General features: G+C 41.9%; 3 protein-coding genes across 3 annotated transcripts; all 3 read right to left on the bottom strand.

Annotated features, from left to right (window-relative positions):
• Window positions 1-892: 892 nt before the first annotated feature.
• sphk2 (sphingosine kinase 2) lies at window positions 893-7,998 on the bottom strand (the record flags this gene model as incomplete). Its single annotated transcript, XM_080501563.1, has 7 exons — window positions 893-2,825; window positions 3,048-4,659; window positions 4,773-4,976; window positions 5,248-5,363; window positions 5,514-5,608; window positions 5,735-5,884; window positions 7,527-7,998. The coding sequence occupies 7 exons, from the start codon at window positions 7,996-7,998 to the stop codon at window positions 2,763-2,765; spliced, it is 2,712 nt and encodes a 903-aa protein (XP_080357689.1). The 3' UTR covers window positions 893-2,762.
• A 3,300-nt stretch (window positions 7,999-11,298) lies between these two features.
• On the bottom strand, window positions 11,299-15,635 carry rpl18 (ribosomal protein L18). Its single transcript, XM_080501698.1, has 7 exons — window positions 15,601-15,635; window positions 14,924-15,010; window positions 14,712-14,819; window positions 13,823-13,921; window positions 13,583-13,706; window positions 12,767-12,836; window positions 11,299-11,434 (listed from the first exon to the last, which is right to left on the bottom strand). The coding sequence occupies exons 1-7, from the start codon at window positions 15,601-15,603 to the stop codon at window positions 11,359-11,361; spliced, it is 567 nt and encodes a 188-aa protein (XP_080357824.1). The 5' UTR covers window positions 15,604-15,635; the 3' UTR covers window positions 11,299-11,358.
• Window positions 15,636-18,002: 2,367 nt separating this feature from the next.
• Window positions 18,003-19,318, bottom strand: LOC308133109 (mpv17-like protein; the record flags this gene model as incomplete). The annotated part of the gene is made up of 4 exons (XM_080500388.1): window positions 18,003-18,122; window positions 18,220-18,249; window positions 18,327-18,397; window positions 18,997-19,318. 4 exons carry the CDS (start codon window positions 19,316-19,318, stop codon window positions 18,003-18,005), a joined length of 543 nt encoding a protein of 180 aa, XP_080356514.1.
• Window positions 19,319-25,933: the final 6,615 nt, after the last annotated feature.

Below are 25,933 nucleotides of genomic sequence, written 5' to 3'. Positions count from 1 at the left end.
TCAGAGGCCCATAGACCCTCCGAGTAACACAAAAACACTCATGAAAGTCAAGAATTATGTTAAAGCACAAAGACTACAAAGGAAAACAAAATTAAGACGAAGCCCTCGGATAAGCTTGCTGCCTTATTTTAGGGATTCCCACAAACTCTACCACCAGTTTATCAAGTTCACATAAACAAATTTATTTACTTACCTTCAAGGTTAGGGTTAGCCTAACCCTACCTTGATGCAAATGGGACGAATGTCATGTCTCAGAGACCTTTAACCACCTGAACCTTACCGGTTTCTCAGGATTGTTTGATTGGCTGTGTGCTAGGAATTGTGACTATAACCACTGTGGAAGCAATGAATAGTGAGAATACACTAACACGACAAGACAAAAGAAAACAATGCACTGATTTGCTGCAGACAAACTCATGAAGTTGCATTTATTCAAACCCATTTTTACTATTAACTTACATTCTCTATGTAATTCCAGTTTTAGTAATAATTACAATTTCATTACAGGCAATCCACTACAGAAATAGTGATGGCATATACCCCCTACATGATCATTCCAAATAGGTATATAACACCATGGTCCCAGCTGTGGCCAAAGACATCAAAGTTATGAAGGTAAACTATGACTATTCTCTTGAACTACAAGAGTAAATATTTTGGCAATGAAACTCCAATAAAAGGTGTAAACTATTTGCTCATCAACTTGAAATTGTGTATTCACATTCTGTGGCTATGCAAGCACAGTGTAATTGTGGTAGACGAGTTGCTTAGTGCCCTCGAAAGAAAGTATATAAAGACGGAAAGAAAAAGAAAACCTGGTAAAAAAAAAAAAAGGTTTTACTCCATTTTTTTTTTGTCTGCAGTCAGATTTAAACAGTTCATGATCAACAGCCAGAATTTACAGGCTTTATTTTACAAAGGCATTGATTTGTCCAGGCATGACCGAGACGCACAGTAAGTTGATGATGATGATCCAAGCAGTTGGCACATGGTCTCACTGATTGATGCATTGCACATGCTAATGATTTACACTTTGTCAAGACTTGAGTAGATCGGCAAGTTTTATCGTAACAAAATTCATTTTTACGACACGAGAATTCCCATTGAGGATACAATCTGCTGTTTGGTTTCACTTAGGATCACGTCATTTTTTTGAGTTCTCAAATATTTTAGAAGCCAGCCGCTCACTTTCTTCAACAGTAGGGCTCTGCTGTTGGCTGACTCTGCGCAAGCTTGTATTGTCTTATGTTCCAAAATGTAATTTGACAACACAGCACAGCTGGATTTTTAATGTTGTGTTCCTGTTTAACTCTGCAGCAGATTTTTTTTTGTTTTAAGTTTATAAATGATTTTGTAAACAGTCAATTAGACTTCCCAAAAGCTACGAGTGTTCAAACACCAACATTTATCTATTTATGGCAATGAATGTAATGAAATCCATTAATTAGTATCTGGAGTTGGCTTCAAATTCTAGTGCATTTGCTTCCCAGAACAAAGTATGTGACTCAGTGTTACTCTTTAGGTTGTAGCTAAGCTATGTTATGCATTCTAGCGTTGTGATTCTCTGTGCTCTTTCAACTCCAGTTTTGTGCAAAATAAATGCAGTACTTACTACTTATCTGAGGCAAGTAATGTCTTCTTAATTACACTTTGAAGGATGATTATTCAAAGAAAGTGACATATCGTAGAGGCCTGAGGCTGTGATTCTGAGATTTTCTGAAAAACCAAACAGGCTAAAAGCACTGACATAAAAGCTTGCTTTGTTCAGACAATTTATGTTCAATATGTTGCAAAAAGGTGACATCACCGATATCGTCTTTGTGCATACATTGGCTACGAAAAACAGGCAGATTACATAAAAATGTCAGTGATGGTTACCGTTCAACGGTCCCATTGTTTCTACTAATAACTAAAACCCCAAAAAGCTTGATCTGGCTGCAGTGTTGAGTCACTTACATGAGCATCTTCCCCCACTGACAGTAAACAGTGGTTATGTAGCATGCTTCAAGATGACATTGGGTAGGTGGCTTCACCAATATGTCTCAATATATAAGAATAGCTTTGTTTTTCATGTGGACGATGGACTCTGATATGTCGACAAAGGTTAAGATTTAAGTTCTTCAGACAAGAGGGCAAAAGGTACAACTGTAATGTACAGTGCAGATAAGGCAATCCTCTGTGGGAGTTCAGCTTTTCTATTCAAACATTTAGAGGGATGGGTCACTTTTCATAAAGATCAGGCGCAAATAAATCTCATTGTAATTCAATAAGTTGTCAAGCTCAATAAAAAAAAAAAAAGATTCTGATAATTTCGGCTGATTCTCTCACCCTCAATGTAAGGCAAAAACCAGGTAGTGCGTCTCTGCATGCATACTACTACGTATACATCCAACACATGCACTATCTGCACAAATAAAACCATAAACATTCGATTGTTTCTCCCTCGTATTATCCCAGGCTGTGCAGTTTTCATGCTGCTCAGGGTACGCTCCCCGAGCGTAATCCTACAGCTGTGCAATGAGGCGCATTTTTCATCCATTTTCAAATTCACTAATAATCCCTGCAGTCATGCTCCAATGATGCGTGGCTCGGTGGGTTATCCCTTTCATTAATCCCTAGAAAAGCAGTCTCTGCTGTTCAGGCTACGTTAAGTGTCTCAGATACGACGACCTCTCTTTCCCTCCTCGAGTGTTGATGGCAACAGAGATATGATGTAATTCAGTAGACTGCTGATATGTTGATCAATTCAACCATTCCCTGAATCAGAATCTGGTGATCTGCACTCCAGAATCTCCAACGATGAGACGGGCCATGGAAGGATGAACCTGAAACAGTGAGGAAAAATGATTAGAATAGGTCTTAAAAGTAATTAAATAATAAAAACCATTACAATTATTGTTACTGTTGAAAAGCCCTTTTCACTGATAACACGGTGTTCGTTAACAAATATAAACATACAGAACATGATGCTAAACAAAAGTTAAAACACCATTAAGCATTGCATTAGTTTCTCAAATGTACACAGAGAACCACATTTGTTTTCTGACCTGCGCCTGCAGAGGCCCATAGGGGACGAGCTCGCCGTCCACGGTGAGCGTTCCTCGTGCAGACAGGGGCTGCAGTCGGAAGGCCCTGCAGGTGACGTGGCTCACGTACGGCGAGCTGACGGAGTGGTGGGTTCCTCTTTCCATGGCAAAGAACAGTCTCAGCAGTGTGGCTCTGGAGATCCCTGCCCGCACGAAGGTCAGGTGGATCAGCCCGTCATCAAACCTGGCCTGGGGCGCAGCGTGGAGGTCGGCCCCGAGGTGGGACTGGTAAAGGGCCAGGACCAGGACAAAGTCCCCTTCGATGGTGACCCAGTCTCTTGTGGGGAGGGGCTGGTCCAAGGGTGGCAACAAGTCATCCCTTGGTAGAGTTAAAGGCAGTGAGACAAATGGACGGTTCTTGAGCGGTCCCGCTGGTTCCGCAATATCAAAGTTAAAAGACGAGGACGGTGTGCGTAAACAGGGTGACGGCGAGCTGGAGTTTGGGGTGTTCGGACGGGGCGTGAGGTAGGATGAAGCGTGTGGGGACGCGCAAGAAGGAGAGGACGGAGGCGTGGGCGACAGAGACAGGGAGAGGGAGGGGAGTTTAGGAGGGAGGGAGTTTGAGTGGGAGTGTTGGAGGAGTGACAGGGGCCTTGGCCGGGAGGCGTTTTGGTTTTGGTCCAAGTTCTTGGGCTTGTAGGAGAAAGGAGAGTGACGAAAGGGCGAGGAGATGGTGAGGGATCGCTCCCGGGCGACATCCAGTGGGAAAGCTTCTTTCTGGTAGTAGGTCCCATTCAAATCCATGTCATCGTCTCCAAACGAGGTGCCAGAGTCTGATTCCCCCTGCGGATTGAGAGGCTGGCTGAAGAGAGCGTTGGCTATCTGGCTGGACGGAGCTGAATTCTTTCTCAATGCTTGCCTGCTTTCGAGAAGGGCGTCCTGGTAAGGGACACCCCCCTCCGGCTCTTCATCCGCCTCCCGCCCCATGTCCACACCATAGCCTTCTCCCAGTTCTCGCGCATGCAACACTCCCTCGCCCTCCACTGAACCGCCACTGCCCTCTCCATCCTTCCCCAGGTCTTCCTCCTCCTCCATCTCACCAGAGTCTTGCTCTACTGTTCCCTGTTCTTCGCTTTCATCCTTAATCCTGGACAACCTCCCCTCCCTTCCCATGAGGCATTCATTCGATTCCGAACTTGTTCCCGACCTCTCCGAACAAGTCCCCGATTTCTCTTCTTCTGCCTCCATCTCCATCTCCCCCTCCCTCTCTCTATCTTCTGCCAGGCTGCTTGCCCTTACCACGCCAGTACCTCCCCCCCTGGCCCTCTCTCTTCTTCGCTCCCTTTCCCTCTGCCTCTCCTCTTTCTCCCTCTCGCCCTCTCCTTTACGTAGACTCCTCTGCTCACTGATGCCCATGTCAGAGCAGGTGCGATGGATGGGTGTTCGGCAGAAGCCCTCAAGGCCTTCTGTGATACTGCGGGAGAGGGGCCTCCTTGGTGGGGGAGGCGTGGCATCGGGCGACGTGGGGACGATGCAAGGAGGCAGGAAGGACAGACGACCCTTGTAGGATCGCAGAGAGGCAATGCGCACCAAGGTTCCCAGGGTGAAGCGAGCCGAGCCCAGGCCACGATACCTGCAATAATCATACATGTCAAATGGATGTCTGCTTTCCCCCCCAGAAAAAGCTGGATTATGTCCCATAAAACAAGATGAATCACGAAACACCTCGTGCTACTACATACTCACCTCTCACTCTCAATGTCCACATCGGACACAAAGCCCCAGGCAACAGAGAGGAAAGAAAAAAGTCTCCTGGGTGCTGCAGCGCGGCTGTTGTTAGAGGGAGCTGGGCTGGTTGTCACGGAGACCAGATCCATGGGTTGCACTCCGCCGCGACTGAGCAGGAAGCAGCAGTTCAATAGGAGAGATTCACGAAGGCACATGTCATACCTGGTGGAGACAGAAAACACCGGCAACAACCTCTTATCAGGGAAGGCTTCAACTGCGAAGACAAAAGCTCGGTACACTCTGTTGCTTTGTAGAGGAAGAGAATACTAAACTGCTATGACTGGAAAACAGGTGACTGACAAAACATCTGTACACACAATGACTTTTGAAAGATCAATGTGCGATGTAGAGCACATGCAATGAAATAATGTCAATTTCATAACACTGCTCCAAGGTTTAATCCGAGACGTGAAGATTTCACAGATACACTCACCCTGCGTGGTGGTTGATGGAACCAGCCAGGGCATTCCCAGAGCCGCAGGGTAGAATGCCGACCGGTATTTTTATTGCTTGTTCCCAATCTGGGCGCTCCATCAGCCCATTGATGACCTAAAGTGTCATGATACAGTAATTATAAAAGCATCATACTGGTGGACACTGAAGTGCAATTAAAAGAAAGAAACATATCGACTCCTGTTTAACTTTACGGTTGAATGCACCTCGAAGTGTCGCCCTGCTCTTCAAACAAAAGCGTCTCACCTCATGCAGCAGGCCGTCCCCGGAGACAATAATGATGCCATCCCACTCTGGGAGCGAAATCTCTCTGATGAGCTCTCTGGCATGATTCTGACGTTCTGAGAGAAGATAAACCAGACAGTCATTTCTTGAAACATCTTTTGATTGTAAAATGTCATTGTATAGTCAAGCTTTTTTGACACCTGACTGAATGGAGACATTCTTCTATTGTGGAGCTGTGTTACCTGTCTGAATGAGGTTGTAGCTGATGTTGGCCTCCCGTATCATTGGCAGAATGTGGGTCTGACACCACTGCATGGCCTGGCCTCTCCCACTGAAGGGATTGACCAGTAACAGGAGTCGCCTGGGTCGAGGTAGCAGACTTCTTGAAAATTCTGTGCAGGAAGTACAAAGGGGACAGCATGAATAAGTCAACACCTGCACAGTTTTTTGTTTTTATTTGTCCTCAACAAAGAAAAAGGTCCACTGCATTTGAAAAGGCGGCCAACTAGGACGTAAGCTAAGCTAAGTTAATACAGCGTTGCCCGACCCTGGACTTCTGAGAGTGTTCAACAATTTAAGACATTTATCTCACCTCAAATGACCTTCTTCACTCGTTGCTGTAATTTAGGTCATCATTCAAATTAAGAAATATAGAGCACACTTGTTTAATTCCTGTCCCCAGGAATTGTGATTGAAAACAAAAACTAATGACAATTAGTTGAAGAATCTACAGTATAATATATCCAGTTGGTGAGAAGAAGCAATAAAACAAATGTAGACAAATCCCCAAATCTCCTCTTTTGATATCAGAGGGAACCGTACAATCATATTTATAGGAACAATAAACCAATCGAAGAAGCGACTATGTGATAAATGGATGCCAGTGATGCACGGCAGGAGACAAAAAGGCAGCACTCTCAGATAATCCGGGGTTATGCAACAAACCGCAATCAAGCAAATCAGCAAATAAAAAAACAACAAACCACAGCCGAACTGTCTAGCGCCATAAAAAATACGCAGAATCAAATCAGCATGTGATTCAGAAGGGTTCAGCGAGCCCCGACTGAAGCCAGACTGAAGCAGACTGGGAGCAAACAGAAAATGAATGAATGACAGCTTCACTACTGTTAAGGAATGAGACGGTGATAGAAAATGAAAGATATCTACTGGAGCAAGCACAATTACAAAAAGGGGGAAAGGAAAGCTAAATATGTTGGCAATGGTGGAAAAAAGAAAAAAAAACACAGACTGGGACAGTGGGCAGTGAGCGGGGGGGGGGGGGGTCTCGCTATCTGGTTGATAACTGGGGCTGGGGGTTTTGCAAATGGGAAAGCGAGGCAACGTGCAGCAGCCCCACCCTCTCTGTCTCCACATTTGACATCAAATGATACAGGCCATGTGTGCACGGCAGATAAGAGGGAGGACAATAAAAAAACAAAACAAGTTTTAGACAAATTAACTAGAGGAAAACATAGTCATGACAAACAAATTAAACACTAAACCTCATAGCCTCTTAAAAAGCATTAGTGTTAATCTCCTTTTGCTCTACCACTAAAATGCTTAAGCACTGTGGAAACCCATTTGTTCCCTCAACTTGCTGTACACAACATCAGGTCACTCTGACATTAAGCTATATTTAGCAAACATTTACAAATAGGGCATAAATCAAGGTGGAATAAAGCCAAAGAATTTTGTTTTCCCGACGTAAACAGGAATTCCAAAACTAATATAAAAGGTCAGACGACTTAAAACCCTTATCTTCTATCCTGCGTTATGCTGTTGGGACTCAAGTGGCACTGGAGCCAGTCCAGCTATTGGCAAAGGCTGGACACGCCTGTCTGGACAGACCCTAATCATAAACCCTAATCAGCTCTTTTATCGAGACCATAAAGTAAATCAATGTATCAATGACTGAATTACTAAGCAAATAAATGAGAAGCAAAAAAGCAACAACACGGTTTAGTAAATAAATAAAATACAATCACACCACGTGAGCAGAAGTGGACGACGGAGCGGCGGGCGAAATCCCCTCACCTGTGTCAGCAGTGACGGTCACGCCTCTGAGGAGACACTGCACGGCAGCCGACCACCGCTCGGCTTCGGGCCTGCTCTCCGCCAGGTAGGCCCTCACCTGCCTGCGCCGGGACACTCCTTTCCGCCTCTTCCCCGGCGGGTACCAGTACAGCACCAGCAGGGGGGGCGCGGGGGCCCGCGGGCAGCTGCACCCCACCAGCTCGGACAGCGGCAGCAGGAGGCGGGCTTCTTTCCCCGGGCGCGGCGACAGGCGCTGGATGTGTATGTGGGCGTGAGTGAGGGTCAAGGCGTAGTTGGACGCGGGAGCCGGGGTCGGGGAGGCAGCGGGGGAAAGTCCTCCTGGACCCCCTGGGCTGTTGGGGCAGCTGTTATTGTTGCCGCTGCCGCCGCCGCCGCCGGACCCCCAGCTGGCAAACTGGCCATGAAGCAGAGCTTCTGCCGGGGAAGGGGAGGACGGTTGTGGGGATCGCATCCTCACTGCTCGCGGTGGGGGGGGGGGGGGGGGGGGGGGGGGGGAGTTTATCGGACGAGGCTTGAATAGAGTCAGTCGTCTGGCAGTTCCTCAGGATTTGCCAGGAAAATCTAAATCTATTTCCCCAAGAACTTTATCGCTTAAAAATCTATTATTTTGTTCGGCGCTCGCACTGAAAAAGCAAAGTCACAACAACAACAAAATCTTTGTTCTTACTTGTCCCTTTCAGATATGTGTCTTCATTTCATAACAGCAACAAAAGAAAGAACTAGTTCTAGTTCAAATCTCCTTTTCTTTTCTTCTGTGTAATCTTCCGGCGAAGATGGGAACTACTAAGTTTCAGTCGTTTCAGAGTCACAGTTAGAAAACTCCCGTCACAGTGTGATGAGAAGAGCTTCTACAGTTTGCAGCCAGCTGGGAGGTGGATGGGAAATACTTCAACATATTCAACTACAATAGAGTTTCAAGACGTAAAATCAGTCATTTAAACAAACAAACAAAAAAAGTGTTCTTCACAAAGATTGCATATGTATAAAAACAAGTTTACATTAAAACTTAAAGCCACCTATACTGAGAACAATATAAGGCAGCGAAGCAGCTACTTGACAATAACAACAAATCTTTAAATAATTACATAAATGGACAAAACTGAAAATCTTAGTTGCATTAAAAGTTATCCATGAAGTATGAACGGGAAAAAAAGAAAAAAAAACCCAACACACCTTGCTTAAACAAGGAGGCAACAACAATTAAATTAAATTAATGCACAGGTAAAGAGTTCTGTAAAGTCTGTTGCACGGAAAGTGCTGCCTGAAAGTAATTAATGCCATGAAGATATGATAAGTGCAGGTTTGTCAAGACCTTTGATTCTATTGCTATCTGGAATCTCGGTGATAAATGGGAGGCGGACAAGAGGAGTGAAGAGGCCAGTTCTCCTACACAGTAGTGTGACACATTAAAGTTTCATCCAAGCAAAAGTACTGGGTAAGACGGGTGGAGCAACAAGAACAAAACAAAAAATACAACAAGAACAAAACAAAAAACAGAAACAAAAGACAAACAAGGAGACAGTCCGAGGTGGATCCTTAGTTTATGTCATCTTTACGTCTGAGCGGAGCCTCACGTTCCCTCCCAAAGGTCTCTGTTCCTGTACGAGGACAAACGAGGACAACAGTCAAGTGTGGAAGGCGACTTAAAGTGAGTTTCATCCACGCATGTTTACAGTAAGGGGGTTAGACAACAGAAATCCACCAAATGAATGGATTTTCTTGTGCAAAGAAAAGTAATTCTGCATTACGTTACTGGAGCGAGTTCAGAGAAGAAGCACTACGATAAGAAGAACAGATTACAGTTGCAAGGTGAAGCAACACCGGATCCATCTCGTCCCTTGACCGAAGGTGCGTCAGAACTGACGCACATGAGTCAGAGTCACGCATCTCGAAACGGCATTGCTGAGGCACCACATTAATTTGGATGAAAGGTTGCATTGAAGAACCACAATTTTTTTCCACTTGTCCTCATATTGTGAAAGCAAACGTGTACACGAGTTTAAACGTAACCACAATTTGTCCTTCTGTCTTTTTGGCAGGTTGGATTAAGATGACACAGCGTTTTTTCTCAGATTGCTGACAAAAAAGGTTGCGGAATATAAGAGGTTTCACAAGAAGCATTATGTTTTAGCTGTGTCACACAATCCTAATGAAGAAAAAAAGGATGTCAGTAGGTGAGATCAAAACATTTTCAAGATATATACAGACAACTTTTTTTCAGGTGGAAATGATCACGGTGCACAGGCAAACTCTATTTGTACATGGGGGGAGATCACTGAGTAGTTTCTTGATACCTTCTATCTACCAGTGCAGGTTTGCAGTGACATTTAATCTCCCGGTCAACAGGATCCTGATCATTACTATTCGATGCAGCTACTTCATGGTGACTTCTTTCTGTTCCAACAATGGAAATATAAAAGTCCACACACCTTTATAAGAGGCAGGAAACATTATGCAAGCTGTCGTGCAGACAAAATCAATACTTGGCTGATGTCCTGCCCTGATAAAAAGCTCACCCACAGAAAAAAAAAGCACCTCACTGATGCCCATTGTTGCACCTTTCGTCCTTGAATCGCAGGGCGGAGACACCCAGAAATAACAACACGGGCTAATTCTGCCCCCCCCCCCCCAACACACACAATGAGGCTCCTGTTGGGTGACTTCGGGGTATTTTTGGGTCCAAATGTCACCAACAATACAATCTGAACTCAGGGAGGGGGGGGGGATTTATATACGATAGTAGGAGGCTGAACAGCTTTGTTTATCAGCAGTGGAGATGAAATGTTCAGAGCTGTGTCACACAGTTCAACTTTAATCAATACTGCAGCCTGTTGTTAGCCGGCTAACTTTAGCTACGTCTTGACACCAGTTAAAGCTATGAAGATTTTTTTTTTTAATTTAAAATTAAAAAAACATTTAAATTTTTTATAGTTTGATGCTGTAGGGGGTAGTTTTAATCGAACACAGAGAGGACGGTCTTAAGAAACGTTAGCTGACAGACGCAACACAGCGGCGAGACTTAGCAGCGGTTAGCAGTTTGCTAGTTAAAAACGTTTGCGCTAAATTAACGCCAACTCAACGAACCGTTATGAGAATTGGGTCATTTTCATCGTTGGCCAAAGCCAGAACCATGCAGAGACGCCACACTTTGACACGCTGCGTTGGACTTTTCCCCACCTGCTTTAACGACATACCAAAGTTAGCCGCCGTGGGTTAGCTAGCGGGCGTTAATGTGCCTCCCAAGCAGCAGCGGTGCACCAAAAACCCGAGACGACGTTACACTTTTCTACCTGCTCGCTGAGAATATGGCAACTGCAAAAGGTTCACCGAGCAACGACAAATCCCCCTCCCCGGCATTACCTCATCTTGTCCCCCCGCGGCTCTCGACGACAGATAGCCGCTCGTGCTGCGATTAGCGGCGGCGGCGGCTGGGTGCTCAGGAAGTGTCTGGAGACGCGGCAGCAGCGGCTCTGAGCGGCGGAGAGGAAACCCAATGACGATAAGGAAAACACCGCAACACCCACCCACATTCTCCAATCATTGACGGACCACCGCTTCCTGCCAGCTCGTTTGTTATCAGGCGGCCGATAAATGCTGATCAAAAGAATCCCCATAACTTGAGAATTTACTTGAGAACGAGAAGCTGACAGTCCCCCCACCTTCTAATTAACTGCTGATTTTGTAAAAGCTGAAAAAAAAAGTCAATTAAGGGTGCTTGTGAAATGTCTTTAAAAAAAAGAACCCAAGACAATTCATTTTGTACAGCCAATCTTTTATTTGAGTCAGAAGGCATGATAAACAAAAACGCAGACTAGTTCTTGTAGCCACGGCTGGCTCTGCGACCACGGGCTCTCTCGAACTTCCTGCCCTTGGAGCGGATATAGGGCCTGAAAACAAAGAGACAAGAGTTTTAAACTTAGGCAACACACGTCAAAGCTTTTCACGCTCATATTTACCAGCCCAGGTCCCACGAGTTACCTTATTGTGCCTCAATAACAAAACCTGTAGTGATTAGGGATTTGACTCAAACCTTTCATGGAAAGGTATTTCTGTGAATCACCATCCAGCGGTGGTGACGGTTCATTCCACTCAGAGCTAAAATATTTCACACCACGGAACAAAAGGAATTTTGTAAACAGCTACAGCCCCCCCCCCCCCCCCCCCTTTTTTTTAAACTCAATGTGTTTATTCCAAGGTACCAAGGTAGGCAACTTTGGATTGAACATCTAACATCTCATAAAATACAGCTGCCCCATAAAACAACCATACAAGTTTATTTTCTTTCTCAAAAAGGCTGGTCACAACAACAGGGCTGTCAAAATAGAAACTGAAATATATATAGACATTTACTTCCAAATTTTCAAAAGAATGATATGCAGTTTTTATTTTGTCCACTGTGAGTCGCACTCGCTTCTATTCTCACTCAAACTGACCAGTTAAGGCAATTTGTCTGTGACTCATTGGAATTTGAAGGGATCAAATCACACAAGAGCTGTATCCAACCACGGAGTGATGTCAACAGGTTGACATCACCGAGTACAAGACACAGAGGTAAACAAAGTGTCTCACAGTCTGAGCCACTTCCTGACAAAACCCCCCACTTAGCAGCAGGAACTCCTTGGTTTCTGTCTTTGAACTGTAATCGAGACGCTCCTTGAGGATGGCCGCTATGGTTGACTGTTGTATGCAGCATAAACAAGGTTTTAATGGTGTGACTGAGGCAGGGGTGAGATGTGTACGGCTTTAGATCAGAAGCTGATCCCCCCCCCAAATTCACATCAACAATGCACCCTTAAAGGAGGGTCACTATTAATGGGTTGCCAGGTCAGAGTTACAATTACCTGACAGTAAGCTGAGCAGAAATCATAAAACATCGATGGAAAACAGACGTAACATAAGGTGTCCACCTATAACTTAATTTCTTCCCATTCCCAATTGTGTTTATTGCTTATATGATACTAAAGAGAGAAAGCAGAAACTCAACCAAAATCTGAGTCCAAGTATCACACGTTGTGGCTTTCATCATAAGAAAATATGCAATCTTGGCCCTTAAACTCTATTTTGTTTCTTTTATAAGCCAACCATGCAGCAGCAGATGAGCCCAATAATAAACAACCACAATCTGAATGTACGGAAAACCCAATGTTCCTCATTCGACAGCAGTTGGATGTCAAGGCAATTTAAGTCTTGGGTTTCAACAACAGTCAATGTGTACGTACTTGGTATGGCTGTGAGGAGTTCCAGGAGCCTTTCCAAAGTGCCTGTAGACCTCCCTGGCTTTGCGGGGTCCTGAAGAACAGAAATATCAGATTGGTCACAACAATCTAAAGATTTTCCCCATGTAATGCACCGCTCATGCATTTTATTTTCAACGCGGAATGCTGTACTTGTTCAGTCCAGACGCCTGCTTCAAAGTTATTTTATGACCCCAAAATGAAACTGAGCAAGAACATAAAGCACAGTTCATTTGCACTGACATTTGGGTATTTTAAGTGCTACGACATGAGCAAAGAGCTGATGACTTCTCTTGAGATGATATAGGATTAATTCATATACAATCTTAAGCATAGTGTTGCTGGTAATTGACACCTATGTAGTGTCACTTGCTCAAGAATGAAAATAACTTCAAACAAAATTTTGTTCCTAAGTTTATGCGGTGACAAGTTGGCCAATTTCCACTAAATTATTGAGCTGCACTAATCCAACTGTGATTAAAATGAAAACATCAGAACTTTCAGATCACAATGAAGAAATATTTCCAATCAGGAATAATTTCAATGTGTTTTCTAAGAGGACAGCTTTCTGTGTAGACATGTTTTCAATAAGTCACATTATGGAAAACGTAGCTTCTCATTGATAAAGAAAAAAAAAAGAAGCCTATATTGTTCATTCTTTGAAGCACTTCCTTCAATGACTCAGCTCAAAAACATGGAAGGAGAAATGTCATTCTCGGTCACATAATATTTTAAAAAAATGTCACAATTGTTTCTCAAACTAAAGAGAATGAGGGGAAATAAATCAACAGATGTATTTACCTGACAGCAGCACTGTGCCATGTCCTTTAGGTGAAGCCAAAGCCAGCTGGTCAAAGGTCATCACCTGACCTCCTGCCTTCAGGATCCTGCGGCGGGCACCGTCAGTAACCCTCAGAGCGCAGATCTATGGATTAAATAAAAGAGTTCTTCAGAGACGCCTCAATGTTGGGGTAAAACGATACAATACAATCTATACAACAAAGTTTAACAATCGCTAAATTTCTTTTCTTTCTTTTTTACCTTGAGTTTGGGGATATCCTGAATCCTGACATCATCAGTGACAGTTCCCACAACAACAGCAGTTCTGTTCTCGCGGCCGGGCATCTTCATCTTACGAATCTGTTGGTAGAACATGGATACAGTGAACATGAAAAAATGACTATGTATTGCTGAACCGATAGAATATCGAAAAAGCACCAGATACAATTATTTTGACCGGTTTAGTTTGTTTTAAATAATAAGCATTGGATCTATTCCATCTTTCCACAGAATCCGTGTTTAAGGCAGTAACACCTCCTGGAAGATGCATTGCCAGGTCATGGTTATCTTAACTCTCATGGGACTTTGTGAATTTCACTTAAATCCACTTGATTAAAACATTTGAACACTAAAAATGTATCAAATCATTGATTGAGGTAATCCAGCTAAGAATGAATTGCTCCGATGAAGCCATGGGGTCAAACACACCAGTTTACAAATATACAACGATGCTTGGCATTCAAGAAGTAAAACTGGTGGAACAAGCGCATTATGGTCAATTGCAACAGCAATTCTTTAGACTAACTGACACAAAAATTATTTTGTTCACTCAAATCACCTTTATTTTTCATTCTAACTTTGCCAATATCTAAATCACTGAGATCAATAATTTCTTTGGCATAGGCTCATGCTGTGAATCTTCCAACCACACATTAAAAACAGAATCTCAGGTGCCAATTATGATTTAATACATCTCTGAATTGTTTTAGTAAAATACATACATTCATGAGCACATAAACATCATTCATGTCAAACAGCATTGCCAAGTTTTATAGACACATTGTCAACCAATGTGTCCACTGTTTTGAAATGAACCAGTAATAAATTATAGTCAGTAAAGTACGAGTTGGCAACATCCAGTGGTACTGACCAGGCGGGAGACGGAGATTGGAGGCCTGTTAGTCCTGCTCATGAACAGTCTCCTCAGCACCACCTTGTTGAAGGGAGCATCTGAGCGGCGAGCAAGGAACCTGTACAACTGAGAGAAGTAAAACACATACATGGAATTACACCTTCAAGGGATAAAACGGGGGGGGGGGGGGGGGGTGTCACATTAACAGTACTAAAGCAACAGTCATTTACCTTGACCAGGAGCCTCAGGTAGATATCCTGGCTCTTTGGCTCCTTCCTGTGAACCTTGCGGTCCTTGTTGTGTCTGATGTCAACTCCCTTAAGAAGAATAAAATAAACATTAATGTACAATGCAATTACTCCACAATCAGCACAGCCTTACTTCAATTACACAATCTCGCACCTCAAAGCCACACTCTCCACGATTGACTCAGGTTCTAACTTGGTAGTTTTCTAAATTAAATGTATAATAGATCATACTCTTAACTTCAGAAGTGTAAAGTAGCAGTGGCCCATTCACACGTTGACATTACAGAGCTAACGGTTAGCATACACAGACAAAACAGACACGAAGCCGTTTTTCCACTCATTTACGCTCTAAAGACATTACTAGAACCCGAAACAAAGCTTGAACATCACGTTGAGCATTTAGGACACATTTAACAGCCGTTTCTTTGGCCAATCTCAGGGTTCAAGGCGGGTTACGGACAGCACCGGTGTCGCTTCCAAAGAAGACAGGCTAACATGACTAGCGTGGCCGTAATACACAAAATAACATCCCGGTTGCAACGTAAATCATGTTTACAGCATCTAAGTGTTCTTATTCACAAGATGCGGTAGTTTAATTCGGAGGATTGCGATGGATAATCGGGCTATCGTGCTTTAAAAATCCAGTTAACGTTACCTACCATCTTGGGCTCAGAGCGGAAAGGGAAAAGGAAGAGACGACGTCTCGCGATAAGATGTGAGCTGTAATCTCGCACCTCTGATTGGCTGGAGCAGAGTGAGACAGCGCGAGCACCTCTAGTGGAGGAGACCGTAGAATGTAATGATTTCTTCAATATTGAATGTGTTGCGGTGATAGTATTTAAATTTCATAGGTTTAAAAAAAAAATTTAACTGTCATATTTTGACACATGCACATTGTGCACGATATTCTGCCAGAATTTCTACATGTACTAGGGTCACATCATATTATTTTACATGTTGTGTTTGATTCATCCAGCTTCTATATCATCCATACTATATCACTTTATCCAAATTAGTGTCTTCAGAGCTAATTCCAGCAAATAATGTGCCAATACAGGATACATTCTCGGTAGGTCACCAGGCCATCAGTGGACAAACGGAGCAGACAACCACATATACACATATATGCACCTGTAGGAAATATAGGCTCACCAAACACATGCAAAGGGAGAACATGCACATAACACAGGGACCACATCTGAAACCGGCAAGCTTCTTGCTACCGGGCAAGAGTGTAAACCACCATATCAATGTGTGGCTGGGATTTTAATTCATCATATCACATTCATATACAGTACTACTGGAGCTGGAGTCAATTGCAGCTAACTATGGGCAAGGGACTGTAGGAGGACACCTGAAGGAAACCCACATGTGCATATACAAGGAGAACATACAAACTTCACATAGAAAGATGCGGCCAGGACTTGAACCCATAACCTTCTGTGAGGCAAGCGCAGTACCTAGTGTTTCATCGTGTGGCCTTCCATTATTACAAATATATTCTTTTCTGTATAACTTTTGTATCATATTAATTCTAGATTAATTACCTAGCTATAATTCCTGAATTCCTGAATTATAGCCAGGAGGAGCCTGAAGGAGGCTCAAGAAGGGTCCCTGGGCTCAACAGAAGCTGCCAAGCCAAGCGGGGGCAGGACCCAGAGCCCCCAGACTCCATAGGCCAGGACGACATACAGATCTGCAAGGGGAGCCCACTGTACACAACGGAAACATTTGGAAAATGACTTGAACTATGACACCTTCACTGACGTTTTTTGTGCATAAACTTGGTTTATTGTTTTGTTTTTGGTGTTTTTTCCTGAGAAAAACAGTCAAACGTATGAAAGAAAAGCAGTTATTAGGCAAGGTGATGACTATACAAACAAAACCCCACAACTTTGAAAAACCCAAAACAATTATAATATTAATAACAATTTGAAAAAGAAATACATGTTTAAAAGTCAACAGGAAGAGAAAAGCTATAAAGAAGTTAAATCTAAATATATGAAAGCAAAAAATAAATAAATGAATAAATACATCTTCCTTGTCGGGCAACATCAGATCTTCACTGGGTAAGTCTGCTGTGACTGGACCCCAAAGTTTTCAAAATGTGGTGGTGTTGCAATAAAATCTTTTCCAACTTGAGGAAAAAAGAAGCATATGTAATTCAGTGACTGTTTGCAGGGGCACTGCATTTTCAAATAATTCGAATTAATCTTCTATCTTGTATATTTGGTGTAGAAAGTGAGAGTGAGGGTGGAGGCTCTAAACAGTAATAAATCTGTGCCGAGGAGTTGTTGAGAAATGGATCAAAAGTCCAAACATAAGCACTTCAGGTTTACTGGCTACTCTAAATTGCACTGATTTGAATTTTTGTTCAATTTATGTAAATGACCAAAATGAAAAAAAGGAATGTCAATCTGATGTCTGTGTTTTGTGTAGTTATCATTGTCATGAAATTACAGTCCAGTAGTCGGTAGAAGAGGGTTGGCAACACATAATGGTGACAAGTGGCTTTTCTCACTCTAAAAATGAATTATGATTAGCAAAAGGTAACAGAAACTACAGTATTGTCATACTGCTCAGCACAATAAAGCTGGAGCCTCTTAAATACAAAAACATAACTTGAATGACATTATTGAACACATTAAATATATTATGACACATTTGCACATAAGTGTGCTGTTAGTTTCAGAATGTTTAATAAGAACAAAAAAGAGAAAGAAAAAGTATAACAGCATAAGACCAAGTGTTCATTACTCTAGATTGATTAGATTGGTAGTCACAACAAAAACAACACTATCGACCCTTAAATAGATTTGTGTAGTCACAAAGTCTCTGAAACATTGGCTTCATGTGTTATTTTATCCATGTCTTGGTTCATTTCAATGCGCACTCCATCCAGTGTGCTGTTAAAAAGAGCACATCAAACATCGGTGGGCAGATCATTGAGAGACGTGATTGTTTTCTCTGTTCCTTCCTGGTTGGATTCATAGGTCCTATCTGTCTTTCAAAAGGCTTCAGTTAGAAGTCCTCGTTTTACAAAAAGCTCAGGGTCTCAGGTTCATTCGGGTTTGCTGCTGCCTTGCTGTCTGAGGTGACACAGGTAGCATGTGAACGTCAGCGCAATGCCTCCCACAAACGCTGTCCGTGCCACAGGAGGGATGAAAGCAAAGTTCACTGCCTGGGGAGGTGCAAAGAAAAAACCATGGTTACTTCACTTTAAAAAAAGGTGTTTATTATATGTTTCTTTCTCTTCTCTTTAAATGTGCACATCTTACCTGCATTGTTGACCAATACACCACTCCTGTCTGCAGATAGAGAGATACATTTCAGAAACATGTGGCACATTGATAGATGGAAGGATAAACTGTGATTGTGTACACACTTTATATGATGTCCAGAATTTTTGCCTCCAGTCCTCAAGAGGGTCGTCTTTGTTTTCTAGAAAACTTAAACCTATTAAAAAAAAAAAAGATCAAATATATTGCAGTTTACTTCTGTTGTGTGACCTAAGGTTCGTGTACATGCACACCACGCCAGGTATATCCAAGAAAGCTAAAATTAATGATGATATAGAAACAGTTAACAATTATTCTTATGGATTAAATTCAAATATTAAACTTGAGTTTATTTTTTTTTTTAATGAAAACATACCTATTCCCTCCTGATCAACAATACAACACTGCAATCGCCACCATATCGGAAACAATACAGCTCCATCAGAAATCAGGCTGTCTATTTATACAGTATACTTTATTTGAAAGAATTGGTTTGGGAAAGGATTTGCATGATGTATATATAATCAGCGTGGTGTGGTTGTAAAATAGATACAAATCTGAGACTGTGAGGGTTAGGGCTTAATGTCAGGCTTGAATTCATTACCGATGAGGTGGGAGGGTTAATCACGACACCACGGTGTGGCCCTGCAACAGCTGCTGTGGTGGTTACATCACCATATACAAGCAAAATGGTTGCAGCTTCAATATTAATCAAGAGCCCAGTCTCATCTCTGTGGGTTACTATGGACCGTGGACTGAGGGAAGGAACACACTTACCAACATAAAAGGCACTTATGGTGAGAGGAGCGGCAAACAGCTGGTCCACCACCACTTTTCCTGCCACGGCTTTAACTCCGCCTCCCGGCAGCATCCTCTCCAGCCACCGCAGCCAGTGGTAGTTGAAGTTGGCGTGGAAGCAGAAACCCACAGTGGCCACTCGAGCTGTCTGACACAAATTGACGCCGGCCGCGTCCTCCGATACTCCTCTGCCTCCCAGCACACTCTGCTGTATGAGGTCGGCTGAAGCGAACAGTGTGGTGTATCCCAGCATGTTGCTGATGTATGGGTGGGCCTTGAACAGGGCCCACACCCGACTCATGGTCAGAACTCTGATCGGTGAGAGGATTAAAGCTGAATTTTATTCGACATGAAAGCACCAGGTGACTTTGCTGTACAAAGCGACATATTTCAAAGTGAGGGACACTTTTAAATCGATGAAAAATAAAGGGAGCGAAAACTAGCTGTAATAATTATGAGCTGTCGCACTGGTTTCCTAACGGGAAATTTAAAATAGTCATTGATCCGTCTTCAAATGCCAACAAAACAAAGCCAAACCTACCTTCAGTGTGGTGTTTCTCACCCTCGCTTTGAATTTCCAGAGCCAAAGAGACACTCAGACTCTTCTGATTGGCTCTGTTGGATGAGAAGGAGGTGCAGAGCGTAGCAGCAGATGTAAATCCACACGAGACTGCAGTTTTACGTGGTCAAAGTTCGGCCTTTACTGCAAGGCCATGTGATAAAAAAGATTTTTATCAGCCTGCTGGAGTGAAATCTGAGAAAACACCACATGTGAACAAAGAAACAGAAGTGACTGACACAGCAATAACTCATAGACTGTGACAGAAATCCCGGCATTATCGCTTCAGCGTTTTTCTAAACTCTTATTGCCGGTATCAGACAGTAATAGTGTGACTTACCACAGGCCTTAAAGTTGAGGCGGAACCGGCGAGTTTGTTGTGCAGTCCCTCTGCTCAGACTCACATGTGGTGTCACTATAAATAGATGCCACTCCCACAAGCTGTCAATCCCACACTGACAGCAAAGAGCCACCACATCGGAAACTTCTTCTCAACATTAGAGTGAATGAAGGTCGACAGCTGCATTTACTGCAAATGATCAATGCATTGTTCGGAGTAATGGTAAATGTAGAACATATTTACATTCATGTCCATTCATCCCGCATGCTAATATGGAGGGCAAAGAAACCCAGACATCTCAAATACGAGTGAAACAGAGCTGCCAACTTGTTGTGTCAGAAATGAGAGTGACCGTCTTTATACAGGAAGTTCAGTCGCCTCAATCCATCCATCAGGTCAAAACTCCACAACGGGGCCAAACACTCACATATATACTGTATAGGGCATTTAGACTGACCACTTAGTGTCAAATGTGTGTTTTTGGACTATTGAGGGCGCGTGGAGAACCTGGAGAACATGTAAACCCCACACTAAATGCTAAATGCAAATGTCATCAGAATTGAACATTTAAAAGTAAAGGAAAAGTAAGTACAGAGAGAAAAACTAAAGCGTGATTGTGCAAAAGAAAACACAAGACTTGTTCAATTCTATTTTTATGCCGTCCATTAACAGGAGCGCATGTTCACCCACCTGCTGCCATAGATATGTAAAAATCTGCATTTGGAAGCTGCCGCATTGAATTGTAAAGATCAATTAAAGCCACTAGCAACCACCTTAGCTCTTCCCTCTGAGAATGTGGTAATTGGGCCAGAGTTTAAGCAGATCAATTAAAGCCTCATGAACTGCCTCAACCGCTGCGCTTGTGTCTGTCAGTATTTATGAAGCTGCTTTCAGTGCGGCGCACAAAGGAGCCGTGAGGACGCACTTCCACAAGCGGTTGACTCCTCAGATAATTGCCTCTCCTCACGGTGTCCTCTCTCACCGCCGACCTGCTGCAGTGAAGAAAAAAAAGAATCTTGTGGGGGGGGGTTTGTGTGCTGACATCATTTCGGCGTAATTTGTGCCCAAAGACACACAATGTTTTGAGCACATATACATCAGCAATTAAATGGCCACACCTTTGGCCCGGCTGCCTGCCTCCTCCGTCCTCAGTTTATAGGAAGGAAGGAGGAAACGCTGCAGCCTGAAGACGAAAAGGTAAGAGGGATTTCCTTGTGATGCTTTTACAGTAATTAAAAAAGAAGAAGAAGCTACACAGCTGTGTTTCCATTCTACACATCTGTAGTCGTCAGTTCTGCTCAGCTGTCAGTTTCATCCCAGTTTAAGATCATCTCGGATTTATTGTTAACACTTTCTGCTCAGTGCTAATTTTCACTTCTTAAATAGTTGACATTTTTTGACATTTCTTTAGCGTTGATAAATGACTCATAAAAACAATTTCATCTTTAATCACTTGTCTTTTGTTTCTCTGTAAATCTATACATTTTAAGGGATGAAACTGTACTGTTTACTCTCCTGGTCTTCTTTTATTATACCAAACCTGTTATTAAACCTGCAGTCCTTTGTATTTGTTTTAGCTTGTAGCCACTTCAAAAAAGATGATGGGTTTAGTCTACTGTTAAAAAAAAAAATCTATGATTAAACCTTTATTTGCAGTCAGAAAAAGTAAAATGACACAATATATTTATAGGAAATAGATGAAAGTGAAAAAAATGTTCTGTTCTTTTATGCATTTAAAAAAAAAAAAAATTTTTTCTTATTGATCATATAGAGAATGTTTTAGCTTTTAGCTACCAGAAGACTTAGTAACATATTGAAATAAAATTAACATGATCCCTTTTAAATGTGAAATATTTTGTTTAAATTAGAGGTGTAGAAGGCGTCGATCTGAATTTATTCACTCATCAGTTGCTTGAGCTTGATTGACGTTATATATATAAAAAAAAAAAAGTTTTTACTTTTCCGATTTGACAGCCATGCGACCGTCCCTCTCTGTGAGTCTGGACCCCGGCTTGGAGCGAGGGGTCCCCTGGGGTCGTGACCTCTACACCTTTGTGACCTCAGCAGCAGGTCACATGATGAGGACGCTGCAGAAACCCCGGAAGAACCGGCCGTCCAAACGGCAGGTCAACCACCGGCGCTTTCTGCACAACATGATTCAGAGGTGTGTTGTGGCGTGTGAAACGTTCCCGGACACTCCAATGATTATATTATATATTACATACGAGGGCTCAGTGTACAGTTCAGCCATGTGCTGGAACAAAGTTTTAATTCCAAAAAACAAAGTTTAAAGACTCAATGTTTACTACGATTAGTCCAGTTGTCTGAAACCTTTATGATCCTTTGGTAACGATCCATAAAATAAACCTGAAGCCACAAAACATATTCAACCTTTAAAATGATGTGACACAGCTAACGTTATAGATAAAACTATGGAAGTAAAACTGTGCCATCAGATTCTGAATTCGAATTTCTAACTCTGAATTTTTTTACCATCGAAATCAGACTTTGAATTTGAAAAGCTGTCTAAAACATCTAAAAATATTCAGTGTGTAAAAATTCAATGTGTCTAAAAATTCATCTGCAAAAAAAAATTCGGCTGCAAAAAAAATTCGGCTGCAAAAAAAAATTCGGCTGTAAAAAAAATTCGGCTGCAAAAAAAATTCGGCTGCAAAAAAAATTCGGCTGCAAAACAGCCAGAATATCTGTGCCATCAGGACGATGCAATCGATACCTGTCTCATTCACCCAACATCCAATCAAGGGAAGCTTTGTTGGTCACGTGACCAGTGCAACACTGGGCAGGAGCGCCCAGGATTTTCAATCAGCCATGGAGGCCAGCGGTAGTGACGACGCTTCGGTGAGTATTTGCCATTTATGTCTGTAAATCACACATTGCAAATCACCAGAAGTTATGAAGCAACATATGTGGTGAACTTTTAATGATGTGTGAAAATGTTTTCAAAGAAATTACATTTACTGTATGCAATGTTTTACATGCAGAAAATAGTTAAATTGTCTCCTGTTTGATTTTTTTTTAATGTCCATTGAATACTCTAATCTGCACAGTGCTTGTTCTGGCAAAAACATTTTTTAACAAACATAACCAGGTCATTGACGGTGGTGCTAGAAACACTATTGCAGGGGGAGGGAACCCGCGCTCCGGAGGCATGTGGCTCTTCGGTAACGTCTTCAGTAATGTTTTGGATAATATTGTTTTCAAAGCATGGAGTTATTAGTATGCAGAATGAAACATTTTTGTATACTGCTTGTTTCATGTTACTTTATTACATATTTCAATTAAAATTGTCTCCATTTGTAGGGCCTGGATATTCCTGACATTGACTGGGAAAACAGTGGACTTCCTTATGATGACCACTCCAGCATGGTTGTTCCACACACAGGATACCCACTGACTGATGGACAAATGGCAGCTTGAAGAGCTGCAGTTCACCCAAGAGCTGCTCCAGTGCTTTGGCAGTGACATTTACATTGCTGCTGTTCAATTTTGTGAGCAATTCCTTCATGTCTGAAGGAATTAATCAGAGAATCAGCTCTGAGTTTTGTATGTTGTAGCTTGAGTGTTGTAACAATGTAACAAAGACTTTCAATTGTGTAATATGGAAATAAAATCAGTGTCCACTTTATAAGTTGAATACTTGGAACATTGCATATGTCAAACTAGAGTAAGAAGGGCAAGGAATCTCACAGTGCATGGTTCAGAGAGTCGGTGGGTTGCTGTTCAACAAATGCAACAATTCAGTCAAGTCTTGGAAGTGGGATCTATGCAGTCACATTTATTTGAACAATTAACAAACATCAACACTAGTTACTTTGGACAAACAAGAAATTCAACCGTTCTCATTTCTTAAATGTGGATTGTATAAATGAAAAACGTATCCAGACATCCAGAGCTCTCAAACATGTAATTTAGGCTTGGAAACATGAACTTTTCACTTTACCTAAATACAGGCCCAATATAGTAACTCACACAAGACCAAATCCCGTATGGCAAGTGGCAATGCATGCCAGGATGTCGTTTTTAAAAGAGTTGTAGTCCGTATAATGTCCTGGGATGCACAAGGTCTCAGAGCAGGTGGAGGCCGTGGGGTGTCTGCCACTGATGATGTGGATGGTGAGACTTTGTGGCAGAACCTCCCATCCAGTCCAGAGCTTCACCAGGTCATTTAATTCACTTGCAGCTGCTATAGAGTAGAGTAAAATAGATTATGATCACGTGTACTCTGCGCACACTCAGACATTGGTAGCATGAGGAGGCCTTAAACCTACCATTGGCTATGAACTGTCCTACATAGCTCGACGTGCGGCATTTTGCTTGAATTGAGCAATCGTCCTCATCATCACTGTCATCTTGAGGGCATGTGATCCGCTGAAGAAGAACCTGCACTGAAAAAATAGCATGATAATAACTGATCATTTATCTAGAAACTAGAACTTCAAAGATAGTTTTAAACAACTGAATATTACTGGACTTTAATTGAAGTGACATAGTTTGATTAGCAGAAAAGATGACACTGTGGTGTATACATACATTATCAAGACCTAACAACTAAATAAAACATTTCCATCAGCAAACATAAATTCAGATATGCTCATTCAATATGCCTTTAAGATATCATTTTTTGTTCAGGTTTTGTATTTCCTAAAATTATTTATTTAATATCTTAAAAACAAAGGCAGTACAACCCACCACCAATGCAGATTGACACAATTTTTGTTCATAATCATTTTATTATATCTTACAAAGTAAAACTGCACAAACGATACTTTTAGTCAGCACAAACCAGGACCAACGCAGCACAAACCACTTGACTATTTTCAGCTCACGTTATGTTTGTTAAAAAATGTTTTTGCCATAACAAGCATTTCGCAGATTAGAGTATTCAATGGACATTAAAAAAAAATCAAACAGGAGACAATTTAACTATTTTCTGCATGTAAAACATTGCATACAGTAAATGTAATTTCTTTGAAAACATTTTCACACATCATTAAAAGTTCGCCACATATGTTGCTTCATAACTTCTGGTGATTTGCAATGTGTGATTTACAGACATAAATGGCAAATACTCACCGAAGCGTCGTCACTACCGCTGGCCTCCATGGCTGATTGAAAATCCTGGGCGCTCCTGCCCAGTGTTGCACTGGTCACGTGACCAACAAAGCTTCCCTTGATTGGATGTTGGGTGAATGAGACAGGTATCGATTGCATCGTCCTGATGGCACAGATATTCTGGCTGTTTTGCAGCCGAATTTTTTTTGCAGCCGAATTTTTTTTGCAGCCGAATTTTTTTTACAGCCGAATTTTTTTTTGCAGCCGAATTTTTTTTGCAGCCGAATTTTTTTTTGCAGATGAATTTTTAGACACATTGAATTTTTACACACTGAATATTTTTAGATGTTTTAGACAGCTTTTCAAATTCAAAGTCTGATTTCGATGGTAAAAAAATTCAGAGTTAGAAATTCGAATTCAGAATCTGATGGCACAGTTTTACTTCCATATAAAACTACAATTTGAAACGCATTTTATTACTTAAAAATCTTTTTTTTATTTTTTTATTTTTTTACTATGTTTTTGTTATTTTAGTGGTTTCAGTCGTTTAGACATACGAGCGGTCTTACGTGTTTGTTTTGACCTTTGCTGTTTAGGGTCTGTTAGAAGTTTTTAGCAATTTCAGCACTTGTATTTCTGCTTTTAAAGCCATTTTGACTCATTTAAACATTTGAACAATTCCTCTTTTTCACATTATCTGGTATCTTACGCTTTTGAGCTGCTTCTCGCAACTTTGGCTGTTGTGGATTTTTTTTCTTGCATTTTTTTTGGGCTGTTTTAGCAATTATATTCATCTAGCATTTCTAATTTAGCTGTTAAAGTTGTTTTGACTCAAATGTTTTGGTTATTTTTCAGTTTGATAAATATTCTCATGTTTTAGTTGGTTTTTTTTTAGTTTCTAGTTATTTTAGTTATTTGAATTGTTTGTCTTTTTCTTTTGTTTT

Source organism: Blennius ocellaris (assembly GCF_963422515.1).
Source record: "Blennius ocellaris genome assembly, chromosome: 8".
In the NCBI taxonomy this organism is placed as follows: domain Eukaryota; kingdom Metazoa; phylum Chordata; class Actinopteri; order Blenniiformes; family Blenniidae; genus Blennius; species Blennius ocellaris.
This window is presented reverse-complemented; position numbering and strand designations above follow the sequence as displayed.